The 16,696-nt window shown below is 40.8% G+C and overlaps 1 protein-coding gene across 11 annotated transcripts in view; it reads left to right on the forward strand.

Annotated features, from left to right (window-relative positions):
- Positions 1 to 16,696, forward strand: part of oxr1a (oxidation resistance 1a) — a 237,337-nt gene that overhangs the window by 199,086 nt on the left and 21,555 nt on the right. For 7 of the 11 annotated variants that reach the window (XM_055013291.1, XM_035944211.2, XM_035944213.2 and 4 more), the window contains 3 exons: positions 843 to 950; positions 3,002 to 3,115; positions 16,037 to 16,189. In XM_055013291.1, coding sequence (XP_054869266.1) covers positions 843 to 950; positions 3,002 to 3,115; positions 16,037 to 16,189 — 375 coding nt within the window. The remainder of the gene's footprint in view (positions 1 to 842; positions 951 to 3,001; positions 3,116 to 16,036; positions 16,190 to 16,696) is intronic. The other 4 variants (XM_035944214.2, XM_055013294.1, XM_055013295.1 and 1 more) reach the window with 1 other exon arrangement.

A 16,696-nucleotide genomic window follows, 5' to 3' on the forward strand; every position in this document is an offset into this window, starting at 1 on the left:
GAGGCTTAGCAGAAGATTCAAATGGAATATAAAACAGCCACTGTGGTCTCAATAACACATTTTTGCATTGACTTAATTTCTCAAAATGTTGAACTAAATTTCATGCTTTAATGAAAAAGATGAACATATAACTTCAAATTTGGCACATATCACCTGAACTATAAAAAAAGGCCTTCCAAACTATTGAGTATCGCTCTTACTACAACCTCAGGTCTAACATTCGGAGATTTCCAAAGAAGCAGATCTACTGTTCCTATTTGATTATTAAGCAGCAATGTTAAAATAACTGTTTGTGGAGAGTTTAGTGACCAGTCAGGCTTCAAGCTTCAGGGCCAAGGTATTAATTCCTATTTTCTGGTGACTTCTAATAAATGACAAAAAGAACTGAAAAATATAGTTGAAGCATGAATAAATAATAAAAATAATGATTTTGATTCACAGTTGTAGCCTCAGATTTTGCACACGCCAAAGAGTGTTTCTTGTTTTTAATTGAAGAAAATGTAAATCTTGCCACATAAGCGGTTCACAAGATAACACTAGACTGCTGCTGACATTCACGTCAGTTCAAATTTCTGCCAGCAATATTGCCTCCCATGAGAATCTATTCCTGGTCAACAGCTGACAGCTTTAATCTGCATAACATCCCAAAATCTAACATGCAACACACAAGTCATATTAAACCCTGTGAAGAAATCATTTCACAACTATGCTCTTCAGATGTTCTCTCTCTATCTGTCATCCTGTGTCACATCTTCTAGTCCTCGATGTGCAGCTTTCAGGAAATGCCCTGAGCAGAAGCAGCAGTGTGATTTTTGTGTCCTCTCTCTTGTTTTGTGGTCCAGGTGGAATCGCGGGACACGTTGAACAGCATTGCTCTCAAGTTTGACACCACACCCAACGAGTTGGTTCAGCTGAACAAGCTGTTCTCCAGAGCAGTGGTGCCTGGCCAGGTGTGAACCGCCGTGCACGCCTTCACTGATATATATAACTGCATCACTTTATCACTGTCCTTTAGCAACCTCATAACTTCAGCCACCCACTAACTGCTCCATCTGGGAATATTTGTTCTTACAGTTTATGTTACCTTCTCTATGGCTTGCCTTTATCTCACAGTCACTAAACATTTTCTGCATATGAAAATTTAGCCGCAAAAATTGGAAATGCAATGTTTTCAGGCAACATCACAATCTGCATGTGTTTATCCTCCTACTTTCTCAGAGCAACTCGCTGACACACTAACCACAGCCCTACTCCCTTTATCTCCACTTTAATTGCCTGCTAATTACAGCGTCACTTGTCCGGTTAGGATGCGATTCATTGCGTAGGATTTATTTTGTTTCTAAAAAGGTGTAATAATATGTGTGATGCCTAAATTCTTCCGGCGATGCTTCAGTTCCGACAACAGGACACAAGCTACCCATCTTTAGCCCACCAGACAGACTGCCAGCTTCCCTGGCTTTGATGTTGCTTTTTTCAGCAATAGACCCAAATTCTAAATCTGTTTTTTTAATGGGGGAAAGTGACAAACATCCAAAATTATATTTTGTCTCTGTATTTTCTGGCATCAAATCAAATCCGGTCGAATGGAGACGAGCCACACACACCAATCCCGTTGGCACCCTCCCTCTCTCAAACAATGCTGAGTTGAGCTGCGTCCAAACAGCGGGGTGTGGAGAGCACTTACTGAATTATCATCTCTCCTCCTCTTCCATGGCTGAGACAGAAGTTATATCATGACACAAATAAACACATTTTTTAACCCTAATACTGTAGCTAAATTGATATTTCATGTCCTGACTTCCTTATACAGGCCAAAAAATTCTAATCTAAAAACAATATTTTGGACATGTTCGGCAATTGTAAAACTCTCTACAGATGTAGTCACTGTAGAGGAACCCCTTTTATATCAAACTAGGACAGAGACACTTTCCCAATCCCTGTATTTTCTGTTTTGTAATCATGAGCTAAATTAGGAGAAAGGCTGCCTTGGTTGCTCCTCTCTTAAAAGAACTGTTTGGGATATGCACTCATTGGCTATGGTGCTGAGAATTAGATGAGAAAATCTGTTCTTCATGTCTGTGGGCTAAATCTGTTGTTGTACAGCCAGGAGACAGTTAGCTTAGCTTAGCATAGTGAATGAAAACAAAGATGAATGGCTTGCCTGGCCAAAAAAATAAAAAATTAAATAATAATACTCAAGTGCATAACTCCACATATAACCAGGACTTATAGTTTGTGCTTTGGTATTTGTTCAGGTTAAACAAACATGATATATAGATAAGTTTTAGCCGTTTTATTACCTTTAAACATAGCTGATTTCCCCAATGGTTGCCAGCATTATGATAGACCGAGCTGGCATCTTCTGGTTGTAGCTTCATGTTTAGCACACAGACATAAATCACTGGATTCTGTTATCCAACTCTCAGATAAAAAGCAGATGAGCATGTTAGAGCTCATCAGTTTGGCCAACTTCTCATTAAACCGCTAACAATAACCTGCCTAGTGACTGTGTTGCAAAACATCTCTGTGAGATAACTGGAGATGGTTTGTCCAGCAATTGAATGTCATGGTTGGCTTTGGGAATTGTGACTTTTTTAAAAACCATTTTATAACATTTTCAAAGTAAGACAATGAATTAGTCAATTGAGAAAAGAATCAGCAGCTTTAGCAGTAAATGATATATTACTAGTTACAGTCCCATAATGAAATAAAATAAATATAAGCATGAACTACATTCAGGGTATGTCTTAACTTTGACATTACATCACTGCTAATTCTAACAAGCTGACTTGTCTTCATGATCGTCACTTTCCCTCTGTCTGTTTATCTTGTCAATAGCATTAGGCTATTCACATGATTTCATGTTATTTGTCTTGTCAAACTTGTGGTATGGTTGTGAGAGAGATTCTCCGCTGTCTCTACCTTTGCGTGTGAGCGTGTATGTGTGATGTTTGCACAAAGGCAGCGCCTGTGTAAATACAGAGACGGATTGTGTTTGCAGGTTCTGTACGTTCCTGATCCCGAGTACGTCTCCAGTGTCGGAAGCTCCCCTTCCCTCAGTCCCATCAGCCCCTTGTCTCCCACCTCCTCAGAAGCTGATTTAGAGAAGGTGACGGTATGTTGACCACACCTCTGACGCACCATCTCACTCACTCACAGAAAACAATGAATCACATCATATTCAGATCTTTGAATTTTGATCTAAAACTTGACACATATGCTAAAGATCTTATTGGTCTTTCGGATCCTTTTTGTTCTTCTGTGGTGACCTCATAGCTGCTGTAGGTTGCCCTTAATGTTGGATATCCCAGGAGGAGAAAAGAAGATGGAAATGCTTTCTGATGCAGAGCCAATGTTTCGCTTTTATTTGAGTGTTAATGTGAGAGTTCACTGTTGTCTTTCAGAGAATTTGATATCTATATGAAGTATAATCTATATTTCACAAATGCATTTCAATGCTGTTATCTCCAGCAGGTGACTGGTGTTGATTTATGCCCCAAGGTTCAATTTGCCACTTCGCAGTCATTCATTTTAGGCCCTACATGCAGACCTTAAGCCCTTTTCAGACATGGGATATGTTACATTTCTGCTTATATCAATGTTAAAGCGATGGCAATCTGTCATTCAGACTTGGGTCACTTTTTTGTAATTGTTCCTCGCAGCCATGGCACGCATGTGGTATTTGTCATTCACATGAGATTGGACAAGTGATGTGTAATAGGTATTAATGCAAAAGTATACGAAAAACTTAACAAATAATAGCCTAGTTTAATTAAGGTTTCCTAAACACCCAAAATGTTCTCAGTGTTTAATGATAATCTGAGAATATTTCACCAACAGAAAAATAAATATATCCTGACAGCTGTGAATAAACTGAAATACATCCATCACTTTCATAATCTGTGCTGTTAGTCTTTGTTTTTATCACAGCAAAGTTTAATTTTCACAGACATTTCAGTTTGTATCCTAATGGAGCAAAGGAAACGACTAACAGGGTGTTTTACTCGCTGTGATGTTTTTGGACCAGTACTGGTTCTAACATGTGGAAAAAGCCTTCACTAAATCACTTCACACAACTGGAAGTATGCACGTGACTCTCCTTTAATGTGACGGCATGTGCTTCAGACTGGTGTCATGTTGAAAGTGATAGGGAAATTTTACTGGGTCCGAGATTGCTGCCGGAAAACTAAGCAGGGTGCTCATTCAGACATGAAGCCGACACGTTCAGATTCCATCAGATTAACAGAAAAGAGTGAACCTCTGAAAAGGGCTTTAGACTCATGATTACCATACAGTCCACTCACTTACGTTGCTTGTCCATATACCCACAGCTGAACCAGAAGCAGTCTAGTTGTTTGCCTCTCTGTTACCGCCACACACTCACACAAAACACACATAAATACCGACTTATCCTTCAGTCACTGCTGTCACGTTTTAGAGCTCCATTCATTGTTGGCCTAAAGGTGAACATCCAGGATGATGTGTCATGCTGTCAAGGGCAGAAAAGACAACAAGAGGTGCCAATAAAACCTCCTTTGTATTTTCCATGGACAGGACAAGAAGTGATACATATATAGTCAGGCACAAGGACGTGTGTTACTTTCCAACAATAGCTGTCTTTTCTGTTGTGTGATGGTCCCTGTGAAACTACAAAATTATTCCTTCTACTGCATGAGCTCAGAAAATGTGCATGTTCTCTCCGTTGTACTTTCAATGCTGGAAAGGATTTAATATTGCAGTCAATGCAGGTTAAGTGTAGTTGACATTCTGAGAAGGACAGCATTAAATACCTTCAAAAATGTCAGTCGCTCAATAAAGTCTAAAACCTTCAGGTATTTACATTATTGTCCTTGATATGAGGACAGCTAAGATACAGGAACTCGAAATGTGATCCTAGGCACAGATGAAAAGTAGTTAACTCTGGTACGAAGCATGAAATGTGGACTTGCACAATTTATGTATTGTACATGGTCCATAACAAATATAAACAAGAAAAGAGAGCACAGTACTCCGCCAAGGCTGCTCAGTCATCGTATCATTTCCGACGGATAATACCTGATAAGTCTTCAGCGGTGGATTTGTAGTAGGATCACAATCATGTGATCATCAGCAAGCAGCTGACGTAGTGTTCACTGGTTGTCATGGTTACAGTGACGCTGTGCTTTCTCGCAGTGATACAGAAATCCTTAACAAATCCGTGGATCCAGACTATAAGCTGCATCACTGCCAAAATCTAATCACTTGGTCCTTGTGTCATTTCTGACCTTCCCGGAAAATTTCATCCAAATCCATTAGTCTGTTTTTGAGTAATGTTGCTAACAGACAGACGGACAGACAGACAAACGTATGCTAATCGTGACAATACTCCGCTGCGTTCCTTGGAGGAGTAATAAATGAATACATAAACCTCCAACCAACAAGCAATTTTTAACTTCCTTTTTTTAATCAATGAAATAAATAAATGAGCCGTGTTATTTATTATTTTAATGTCAAATGTATAAGACTGGTGTATTTTTGATTTAAAACAGAAAAAAGACCTAACTTTTTCTCTTTTTTCTTTGTGTTTTTCCAAGATTCCATAGTCAAAATATTTCAAAACAATTTGCTGACTGTTGTAGACTTTATGAAGTAAACCAGCTTTTCCAGCCCAACAGATACTTGTTTTGGTGCTTTCCACTGTGTGTAAAATACCACATGCTCTCAATCCATGTATAGATTTTTGACTATCTCAGCATTAGCTTTGACAAATAGCTGCAGGATTTGACATAACATGCGCTTCAGTAGCTATAAAAAAGTAAAACTCTCACTGTAACTGTAGCATGCGGTTCTAGAAGGACCTTTTTATGTACATTTACCTTCATCTTGTGCATGGCCTTTTAATGTGGCTTATTTAAATCAATGCTTGACCTATGGAGGGAGTAACAGCTTGTCCTTTTTCAAACATGAGAGAGATGTGTAAAATGACTAGAGTAGTTACACAGGAAGGTGAATGTGTGAAAGGGGCTATTAGAGAAAGCGTCTGTGCAAATTCTGAGCTCTTAATTAGTATCCAAGCTGACAGCAATTTTGGTTTCACTCTATGTTGTAATTGCTTCATAGAGAGATGGAGATACATGACATTAATGTGGGTAACTGGGGTGGTGCATGCATGCAAAAATCAGTTCAGGATCCCATTCATTCCAGCATCACCCTGTTTTGCTGAGACATAAGGATCTACATCACATCACATTTCCTCTCACTTGTCCATCTCAGATTCACTAGTCTAGCGTAAGACATGTAGAAAAGCTGGAGGTTGGTTGTATTTTGTTTGAAGCGACTTCAGGTCTGGTCAAGTGATCCGCACACATCCTGGCCTCACAGCTCTTAAGACCAGCAGTGTGAGCCGTCTCCCGCGGGTTTTGTGTCTGCAGCATCTGAATAAGCCAATCATTAGGCTCCGCTGGAAGCCCAGTGGTCCCTTAAGAAATATGACTGTTTGCTGGTCTCCATGGAAACGTAGGTCTGGTTTTGCCGCTTTTGCAAGAAAATGGATACTGCAGGTCTCCGTCGCCATTGCTGCCACTGCCGCTCCACTAGAGTTCAGACGCCCTCCCACTACCAGCGTTCTCCCTCTGGTCTGCCCTCATCCCTGTCCGTTAATTTCTCCATGGTTTCCAAAAGAAAGGCCCCGTTCATTTACTACTTATCTATTTAGGTCATTGCCTGTGAGAACAGGAGCATATTCTGTGGCTGTCGACGGGGGAGGATCAGAGAGAGGGGCTGTGACTGCAGAGAAATTAAGCCTTTAAAAGTGATGCCGTGTCTGATATTTAGAGCAACTAATGAACGGAGCAGCTCGCTCTCCCAGACAAGCAGCCAGGCAGCAATTATTCCAGGCAGAGGAAGTGTGCTTGGAACTTAGCAGGGAGGGAACATTACCTCACCCAATGTGTCAGCTCTGTTTGTGTGTTTGTGGAGGCGTTGTGTGTGTGTGTGTGTGTGTGTGTGTGTGTGTGTGTGTGTGTGTGTGTGTGTGTGTGTGTGTGTGTGTGTGTGTGTGTGTGTGTGTGTGTGTGTGTGTGTGTGTGTGTGTGTGTGTGTGTGTGTGTGTGTGTCAACTCTGCATGTTTGTGTGTGTCTGCCTGCACACTCCTCTCTCTCTGCCTTCCAGGGTCTGTGTGTGTTAGCTGATAGTTGTATAGAAGGATGCAGCATCCAGGTGCTATTTGATTTTTAAACCACAGGAAGGACCTTAATAACTCACTCTGCACCTTTTCTTTTTTTTGCCAGAATCCCCAGCATCTTTTAATTACGAGCCTATTTTGGTGCTCGGCACGCTCGTCTCAATGAGGATATTATCAAAATGAATGGTTCTGGGAGGTGTGTAGTAATAGCAGTGCAAGCAGCAAATAGCTGGTGTAACCCTGATGAAGACAAACGCCCTAAAGAGCAGCTAGTTTCAGATGCTTCTCTTTGAGACTGGGATATAAAAAGAGTCAGATCGAGCACGAGATGTTTAAAAAGGCTATTAGATGTTCAGATAATCAGAGCCATTAAACATAACATGCTGCTACAGAGTATTATTATTCATTTACGTTAGAGCTAAAAACATATCTGCTTTTGTGAAGCCTCGCAGTTTTATGCTTCATGAACCCACAAAAACCCATAAATTGATGAGCCAAAGCATTATGACCACCCTGGTTTAATACACTGTGGAGTCCTTAATTTACCACCAAAACAGCTCTGACCTGCCAAGACATGGACTCTGCAAGACCTCTGAAGATGCCCAATTAGCAGCAGATCTTTTTAGTCCTCAAAGTTGTGAGTTGGAACCGCTGCTGATCTGAGTCCTTCCTGCACATCGTCCACCACTTATGGTTTGTTGTTACACACTCCACAAGCCTTACGTGTTTAATGGTTGAAATGTTCGCCTAAACATAAAAGTTTGGCCCTTTTCAAATAGATGTGGTGTTATCCAGTGTTGTAGTAAAAATCTTCTTTTTGGCACCCTCAAAAGTGTGCATGACGTTGGTCTACAGACAATGACAATTTTTCAATCTGGTTCTGGTGCAACCACCCTACAAAGAAATGAAATTTTCCTTCCAGTGGTTAACCAGCTTGGAGCTTTAAATAAAGCTGTATATTACAATATGACTTTGTAACTGTAGCAGTTGCATACAAGGGTGCATGGTAAGACGTAGTAGCACATGTTGAGAGCCATAAAATCAGTATTGTTTGTTAAACAGCTAAACATGTCACCAACACTGTGTTGAACTCAGCTGTGGAGTAGCCCAATATAATTATTTTAAACATATTATTTTAGCATGATCACAGAAATCTTACTAAAATAATCGTGATCCATCACGAGTGAGCACTACAAGCAGTAAAAAGAAATAAACAACAGAATGGCTAGCTAACTAGTTTGTTGATTTCTTCTTCCTTCTGCACTCTCTGTGTATCATCTGGTGTTTACTGTGCTTCCCCAGCTACAGATGATTGGATAAAGAAAATATAATGCACCAGTACAGTGAAAAACGTGATGTAGCGTCACAAGCATTTCTCTGCGTTTGAACCTTGTTTGAAAAATGTATTTAAATGAAAAACAAGGCAACAAAATATATAGCATTGGTGTAGTTGTTTTTAGACATTTTAATGAATACAACATTGTTTTAAATGATTTTGAACATCATCTTACCTTTCTACAGCATGTGTATGAACTATAAACAGTTTTCACATAATGCTTCACCCATTCGTTAATACCATCCTTGGCTCCATGACTGATAAATTAACATTTTTGGATGTGATGGACTTCAGACAAACACTTATTTTATCAGGTTCCAAAGTGACAAAATTGAGCAAATCTGCCACTGAATGAATACCCTTCGGTTATTTCCACTATTCATAAGAAACTAGATGAGAAAGAGTTATTTGTAACAGGTGTCACATTAAGTCTGTTTAGTATTGCTGTTAAAGATGAAGCCATCATGCTTTAATGCACTTGCTTTACAACAGTGCTCATGCTTCAGTAAGGAAGGTAAAAGTGTTTTTCGGCATCCAGTTCCATTGTTCAGTGTTTCTCTGATGGAGCTAAAGGCCAGATAAGGCAGCTCTGAAGTGTCTTCATGCTCTCGGTCTGCCTGCTGGCCCGCTGGTATTGGCAGCAAAAAGTAACACATCTTGCAGGCATGGATCGTTGGCTGGCTGTCTGACTGGATCTGTGTGTGTGTTTGTGCGTGCATGTGAGTATGTACATGTGTGTGTGCATGGGCAGCTGGCTGACTTTCCGGCTGGCGGTCTCACTGTCGTTGGATTATTTGGCAGCCAACGGCTCGCTGGCGTAGTTGGTCTCTGGTCATCTGTGTGGGCAGGCACGTCCTTCCCATCCTATCCAGACCCACACACACACACACACACACACACACACACACACACACACACTTACCCGGGCGGTGCAGCTACCACTGTGACCTTCTCTGTCTCTTCCTCTTTTGGCAACACTTTTGCCTCCCTCCTTCCTTCCTTCCTTCCTTCCTTCCTTCCTTCCTTCCTTCCTCTCTTCCTTCTGGGGTGTGATCTAAAATTAGCATTACAGGAAGTAGAACCAGTTTAGGTTACCAATATATTTGGTGCTATCTCCAAAAATCCAGTACCTGTTTTAGTACAAATCTTCAACTTAAAAATGAATGTTTTGTAAAGGATCTCTGTGCAGCAGATTCAGTACATCAGCTCACGAGGGCTACAGTGTGATATCTGACTGGCTACAGTCTGATATTTCCTGTTATGATGTATGATAGGAACAACAGTACAGATTGTACTTGAGGACTTGTAGCTTCAGGCGTTTGATGAATCTCAACCATTGTGTGCTCCCTCTTGCAGAACGCAGCCATGCCCACAAGGTGGAGCTGTGGATTGATTTTTGGTTTCACCATGTGTCACTGTCAAGGTCAAAGCCAGGATGCACCTGCAGACTTTTCCTCCTACATCTTTAGCTATTTATCATCATTTCTGTCCCTACATTGCAGATGCAAAACAATGCATCATTTTTAAAATGATTTTATCTGCCAGATATTTTTCTTGTTCTTTCTGATGTTTGTGTATCAGTACAGCTCACTACCTCACTATGGCCTGGATAGAAGCCATATTTTACAGAAGCCACAGCCTCTTCTAGATGTTTTTTCTCTCCTACTTTTAACTCTGGGTGAGGAGAGAAATATTTGTCTGAAACTAAAAGGGTATTGATTTCTGTTAGCCCCACCTAATCTGTCATCTAACACTGTTACACTCATCTCCTGTCCCCAGCATCACTGTCAGCTTCCTGTAGAGTACATTACTGCAGTGCTGCCATCCTCCATCCACCTCCTGGAAACCCTCAGACAAGCTCATGGTGGTCACATCAGGCCGTATTGTTCCCAGCAGCCCTCCCTCCCTCCCTCCCTCACTATTTTCCACCTCAGCTTTTCTCTTCGTCCAGTTCCTCCATCCTCCCCCCTCAGACGTCACTCACAGTCTGAGGCCAGCACAGCAGCTCTTTCATCTTTGGATTTCGGAGCAGCAGCCAGTCCACTATGCTGCACTGTGCTCTTTCTCTCCCTTTCATGTTACATGCTCTCACTCAACGTGGAAGAAAGAAATCCTGTTCCCAGGACTCTTGAGTGGAATGTGGTCACTTCAGGACATCAGCACGTCACAGCTCACCTCAAATGCTGTCAAATAAAGTCTGTTTGTCTGCATTATAGGGTATTTCTCTAAGATTGTCTGAGTTCACTCATATTTTTTCCCACTGTCTGTTGCCTTGCCTTATAATCCTGGCTGTCTGAATGAAGCTGAGGGTTAATACGGGATATATTAAAGAGGCAGGTGAGTTTAGTGTCACCCCTCTGGGTACTACACTCCAGCACCAGCTGAGAAAATATTGGATGCCTTAGAGGCAAGTGCAGGACAAACACTGGTCATAAATTAGAGAATAAAAGCAGAAAAGCAATATTCACCTCAATTATCTGAAGTGTTTTTGACTGAGTGGTGCCGGTTTAAATGCCCTAGCCTTGTACAAAATACAAAACTGTATTGATCTTTCAGCTGCCTTTTGTGCTTAGTGTTAGCTAATTTTAGCTAGCTAATACCCTAACGCATTGATTACTCACAAGGGTTAATAGTACCTCAGGGTGGAAAGATTAACTTAACCTACTAATTTCACAAATTAAATTACAATTTAATTTAAAAGCATACAGTATGTCCACATATTCAGTCAGCTGTAATACATGAACAGTAAATGCTACAACTGACGAGGCATGAACACTAGTTAGAGTGTAGAATAATATAATTATAGCTTGAAGTAATGCTTAAACATTTCAGATAATTATGGAAATGTTGAGTGTAGACGGTTTAATTGGTTGTCTAAGAATTTTTACATTAAAAGCTATTATATGTTCAAAATAGTGAAAAAGTATATATTGTTGCAAAGTGATGGACAAAAGGTTAAAAACTTAAAATAATAGAAACTAAAATAATAACTAAAAAAAATAGCTAAAAGACTTAGAGTAATGGATAAACAACTTAAATAGTTTGTTTGGTTAAAAAGCTAAAAGTAATGGATTACCTGCCAAAATAGTTAGCAAATGGTAATAGCTGAATGGTGAAAAAGCACCTTTCTAAATAAAATACTTACACATGGCATCCTCGGTGACATGACCTATATAACTCTTGTGAAAAGCAGCTCATATGCCAAATTAAGATCATTTGCAAAGCTGATGATGTTATCGCATAAGTTCTACAAAATCAGCGGGGAGAATTGTGATTCAGATCGTAAATTGAGATTCTACCTGAAAACATCATTACATGATCTTCTGGCCCAACTGCCCAACCTGGAGAGGTCACAACTTGCACAAGTCTATATAGATTAACCGAATTACCGAAATATTGGAAGAATCTCTGAAATCTGTTCACAAGAGAAATAAATGATAAAAAGCAAAAAGAGCATCGAAAATTATAGCCACAAGGCTAATGCTTATGGATAGACAACTTAAATAGTTAGCTAAAAGTAAAAGATAAATGGTTGAAAAGCTAAAAGTAATGAATGAACTGCTAAAAACGTTAGCTAATAGTAATGGCTAAATATTTCAGATGCTAAGCATAGTGGATAAACAACTGAAGTAGTTCGCTAACTGTAGCACATAAATGTTGAAAAAGCTCCAAGTAATAAATGAGTTGTTGAAATGACCAGCTTTGTCGCTGCAAATGCATTCTCACAATACCACATTTTTTTGACAGTTCAGTTCCATGTTTATGCAGTCAGTGTCGTTAAATAACATCCAATTTAAAGTAACACCTGGCAGGTGGGTACTTTAGTTCATCTGACAGGACAGTGGGGGATATTACACCAAAAAGATTTGGAGACACTGCTCTAATTTATGATGGCGAACATCCAATATTATTGTATCAATGGTTATACTGTTGGATTTCACAACAAGGACAGCATGCAAGATACTCAGTTTGGAGTACAGTGAGGGGATGAGGGGAGCGAATCTCTGTTTATATGCAGTACATCAAAGAGGACTACAGTTTACAACGTAATAAGTGATATTACAAGTACTGTTTAGAAGGAACCAGACAGCTGGAGGTGGAGTGTTGGAATGAGAAAGTAAAACAAGCAGCCAATAGCAGCGTGCAGCAGGAAGAAGCATGGAGACAGGTAGTCAGGGAGGAACCACAGGGAAGGCAGGAAGGAGTTGGCAGCTCAGCTGGATGTCAGATGTGCCAGGTGATGATTGCTGATGACTGTGCAGATTTTGTGTGAAAAGAAAAACTTAATTAATTTTGTAGCAATAGTAATCATAGCAACTCCACGAGACTCCATAGGCTATAACCTGGTGAAACAATGAGCAAAGTGTTTTTGTTTGTTGTTGTTTTGTCAGCCAGTTATTAATAAGAATTTCACAATAAAAGCTGCATAAAAGGACAGATTGTCAGCTTTTGACAATATGTCACCATTGGCAGTCAGTTAAACGGGCCGACTTTTTCTCACTGTTTTATCCTTTCATAGTATTTTCTGATTGTCAGCCCACATAGCAACATCATGTACAAATACAGCTGCAGCGAGTCATAATTTGGCAAAGTACCAGAGAGACATATCATTACCTATCACTTTGTGTTGCCGTATGAACAGCCACTCTCAGCTGATGGACAGCAAGTGTGCCTTGACAGTCGTCTCTCCTGTGGACTGTGTGGGATGTGCGATGGGTGTTGTTTTGTTGCCAACACACAACACCCTTTTCAGAGATGTGCCAGATTTAATCACAGGGAATGTAAGACTGTTTGTGATGCATTTCTTTGAAGGAGGACATGCTTGGACATCTGTAGTCACTCATTTCCATCCAGGTGTGTGCTGCACATGTGCACCCAGGTGGATCCGAGGCAGTTTTTCTTCTTTTCTTTCTTTGTGTGTGGGAACGTCTGCTGTGTTTTTCATATTTAACCTCAGAACACGGAGGCCAGTTTGGATGAGTCACTGGGAAGTGACTTGCTTGAAAAGTGAAGCGATGTAGTGGAGTTGTGTAGGTGAGGCGTGTTGAGTTGAAATGGGTGACAAGCTGGATGAATACCTACGCGCAGTCTTCATCTTCAACAGCTGGGCGTCAGATCTTAAAGCCATCAATGGTAGATGCTGTCACAGATCAGAGAACCTGCTTTTTTTTGTTGTTGTTTTGATGTGATTCTTTATTTTCGCTCCTCCTCTTTATCTCCGTTACCCATTTTTCAGTCCCTCTCTGCTCTCCTCTTTCAGAGAAGCTTGTTTTGGCTGTAACAGATTGCCCGGCCCCCTCAGCCTTCCCAGGCTGCCAGTGTCTGGGCCGCTTGTGTCGGTGTGGGTCAGTAGCTGCAGGCTGTTTGTCGACTGCGCTGGGAGACTGAGAGGGGGAGGCGTGGGGGTGGGTGTCAGGAGGACAGCAGACAGTTGTTCTGAGCTCCGGCTCTCTTCTCTAAGCTCTTCACAGCTACTGTAGCTCTTCACTGCTCTTCACTTCTCCACCGGCTCTTGATGCCTTCCCCTCGTGGTCAAAATCCCTCCTCAATGATTCCTCCCACACACTCCTCTCTGTCCTGCTTTTCCTGTTTGTTCCTTGCCCCCACTCCAATCATGGCCTTTCATTGCCTACAGCTCTCTTCATCTTGTCTTTTTATTTCTCCCCAGCAGCTACTATATCTGCTGCTGCTTCTGCTATTCCTGCTCTCTTTTTTCTCTTTTCTCATCCCTATCTCATATTAAACACTCCTCCTCGTCTCCACATCCAATCTGACTCCTTCCACAGGCCCTCAGTGCCACAGACACTTCATCCTGTAGACTATTGTTCGGTCACTCAGACCAACTGTCGTCCTTGTGCGCAGATTTCCGTCAGTCTCTCCCTGTGGTTTAGTCATCGCATGGCAACAGGCCACTGGTAGAAACACCAATGCCACCACACCTCGTGTTTCCAGCCTAGCACACACACCATCTGTGGCAGACTGCACAGCTCCCATGGCATAGATGAAGAAGCAGTAATAGAATAGGTTTGTATTGTATGTATATGTCAGCACACTGGAGAAATTACCAAGCATGGTTGAAGCATAATTTAAATTCCTTCTTGGCTCTTGGAATCTGACAGACGGTAGAAGTTGAATTCAGGAGGACAGTAATTTTATTTTTTATCCATTATTGTAATAGCATGTCTGTAAGTCGTCTTGGGTACATTGTTTAACAAATCTGCTGGTTATCACTACAGCCCTCAGTGTTATATTGGTTTATTAAAGAAAGAATACTGGATGCTTGTAAGTGTGTATTATGTATTTTACTTATCTTTATCATTGGTTTCTTCCAGCTGGTGAGTCACTATTGCTTCCCACGCCTCATACAACTGGTTTCTAGTCTACATACAATACATAAAGAATACACCTGATCAGATATACTCACATTTGTTTTAGTGCGTGAATTTCCTTTGCTTAAAGGCATGACTAAAATAGATGTTCTGCAGAACGTGATGGGTATCGTTGAGGAATTACTGAGCATGACTACTGTGTGCTGGCTCAGGGCCCTTGGACCAAACCTCGGCATGAGGTGACCTTTAGAATTTATTATTGGAAAGTGGATCAAAGGATGCAAAAAGGCATAAAATGACCACGATGAGATGCAAAACCACCCCAAACAGTCATCAAGAAGAGGTCAAACAACAACACAGCAAATGGACACAAGATTAGCTGCACTATTTGCAGTTGTGTGTCTGTTTCATTCTGGGGTTTTGCACCTTTCTACGAGGAATGGAAGGCCTTTCTTGTCCAGAAACCCATTGTCTGATAATCTGTCCATGGCTGTAGACTGTTAGGAGTTGCAGTTATCAGCTCTTTATTTATTTCCTATTAAAATGTTTATATTTTATTTGGCTTTAATTTATTGTATCTGAAAAAGTAATGTTATCAATGCCCCTTTCTATCCTTTGGACCCAATTCATAGCTTTCTAAACCTGCCCTTGACTGAAGGATGTGTTAGTATCTAATGAAATAACACTAACTACGCATCAAGTTGTGCACCACGATGAAAGCTCCGGTCTCGTATGAATGTTTTTCACCTAATTACCACTGTGAAGCTCAGGCACACAGGAGGTGCGTTCTTTTGACTCTTCACTGGGTATCTTTTAATCTGATTGTCCCGCTGTGCAGAAAATATCTGTTTATGTATAGATAATACATTTAGAGTCACAGTAGTGTGATGAAGTGAGACGCAAATTAGTTACACCATGTATTACCAAGTGAACCAAGCTATGCCTGTGCTCTAGTGCTTATTATTTATGAGCTTTCTGTTTGGTTGATTTAGACAAGATACGTGCACCAGAAAAAAGTGCAGCACAGCCTTATAATTTTAGAGTCATCATTCAGGTAGCTGGAAGCTCCATTCGTCCTGTTTTTCTCTGTTTGTTACCAACACAGAAGAGCCTTGCCTTAATTTCAGGTGATAAATCGGATAGTATAAAAGCAGTCTAACACATGTTCCCTCTCCTAATTACACCTCTACCATCCATGCTTCCTCCAGGACTCCGATGGCCCCCCGAAACCAGAAGGTGTTCACCCTCCGCTGTTCTCAGCTCTGCGCCAGTCCAGAGTGGTGTCATCCACCTCCGAGGAGGAAGAGGCCCTCACAGAGAAGTTCCTCAAGATCAACTGCAAATACATCACTAATGGCAAGGTAAGATGCGGTATTAAAAAAACTACAGTAATTAATGAGGCAGACCATCTACAAACTGCTGTAGGCAAAAGCATGAAATGCCAGCAGCAAAAACACCAACGCCAAAATATGGCAGATGGGAGAAAGTGGATTAAAGTGGCTTTAAAGAATCAAATTAAATATCTGAGCATGCAGTACAGCTACCAACCTTTCAGAAAGGTTAGGTGTAAATGTGGAATTATCAGACAAATTTAAAGAAACATAATGCGCTCAATACTCCACACTAAAGCTGTTCATCGTTCACCACCGACGTGTACTTACTCAGCTCAAAGATCCAGTGCTTCTTTAGAGAATCAGTCATTTAGACAAACATTTCATAATACACAGAAAACAAATCAAAGAAACTAAGAAACACTCCACTTAAGCAAAGCAGAATCAAGCAGACAGTCTGTTAATCATCATAGTTATTGTAATATTCCTTTGCTGTTCCCTTCTGTCATATTGCATAAATAGGACATTTTATGTCAT

The sequence above is a fragment of the Amphiprion ocellaris genome, chromosome 9 (genome assembly GCF_022539595.1).
Source record: "Amphiprion ocellaris isolate individual 3 ecotype Okinawa chromosome 9, ASM2253959v1, whole genome shotgun sequence".
Lineage (NCBI taxonomy): Eukaryota > Metazoa > Chordata > Actinopteri > Pomacentridae > Amphiprion > Amphiprion ocellaris.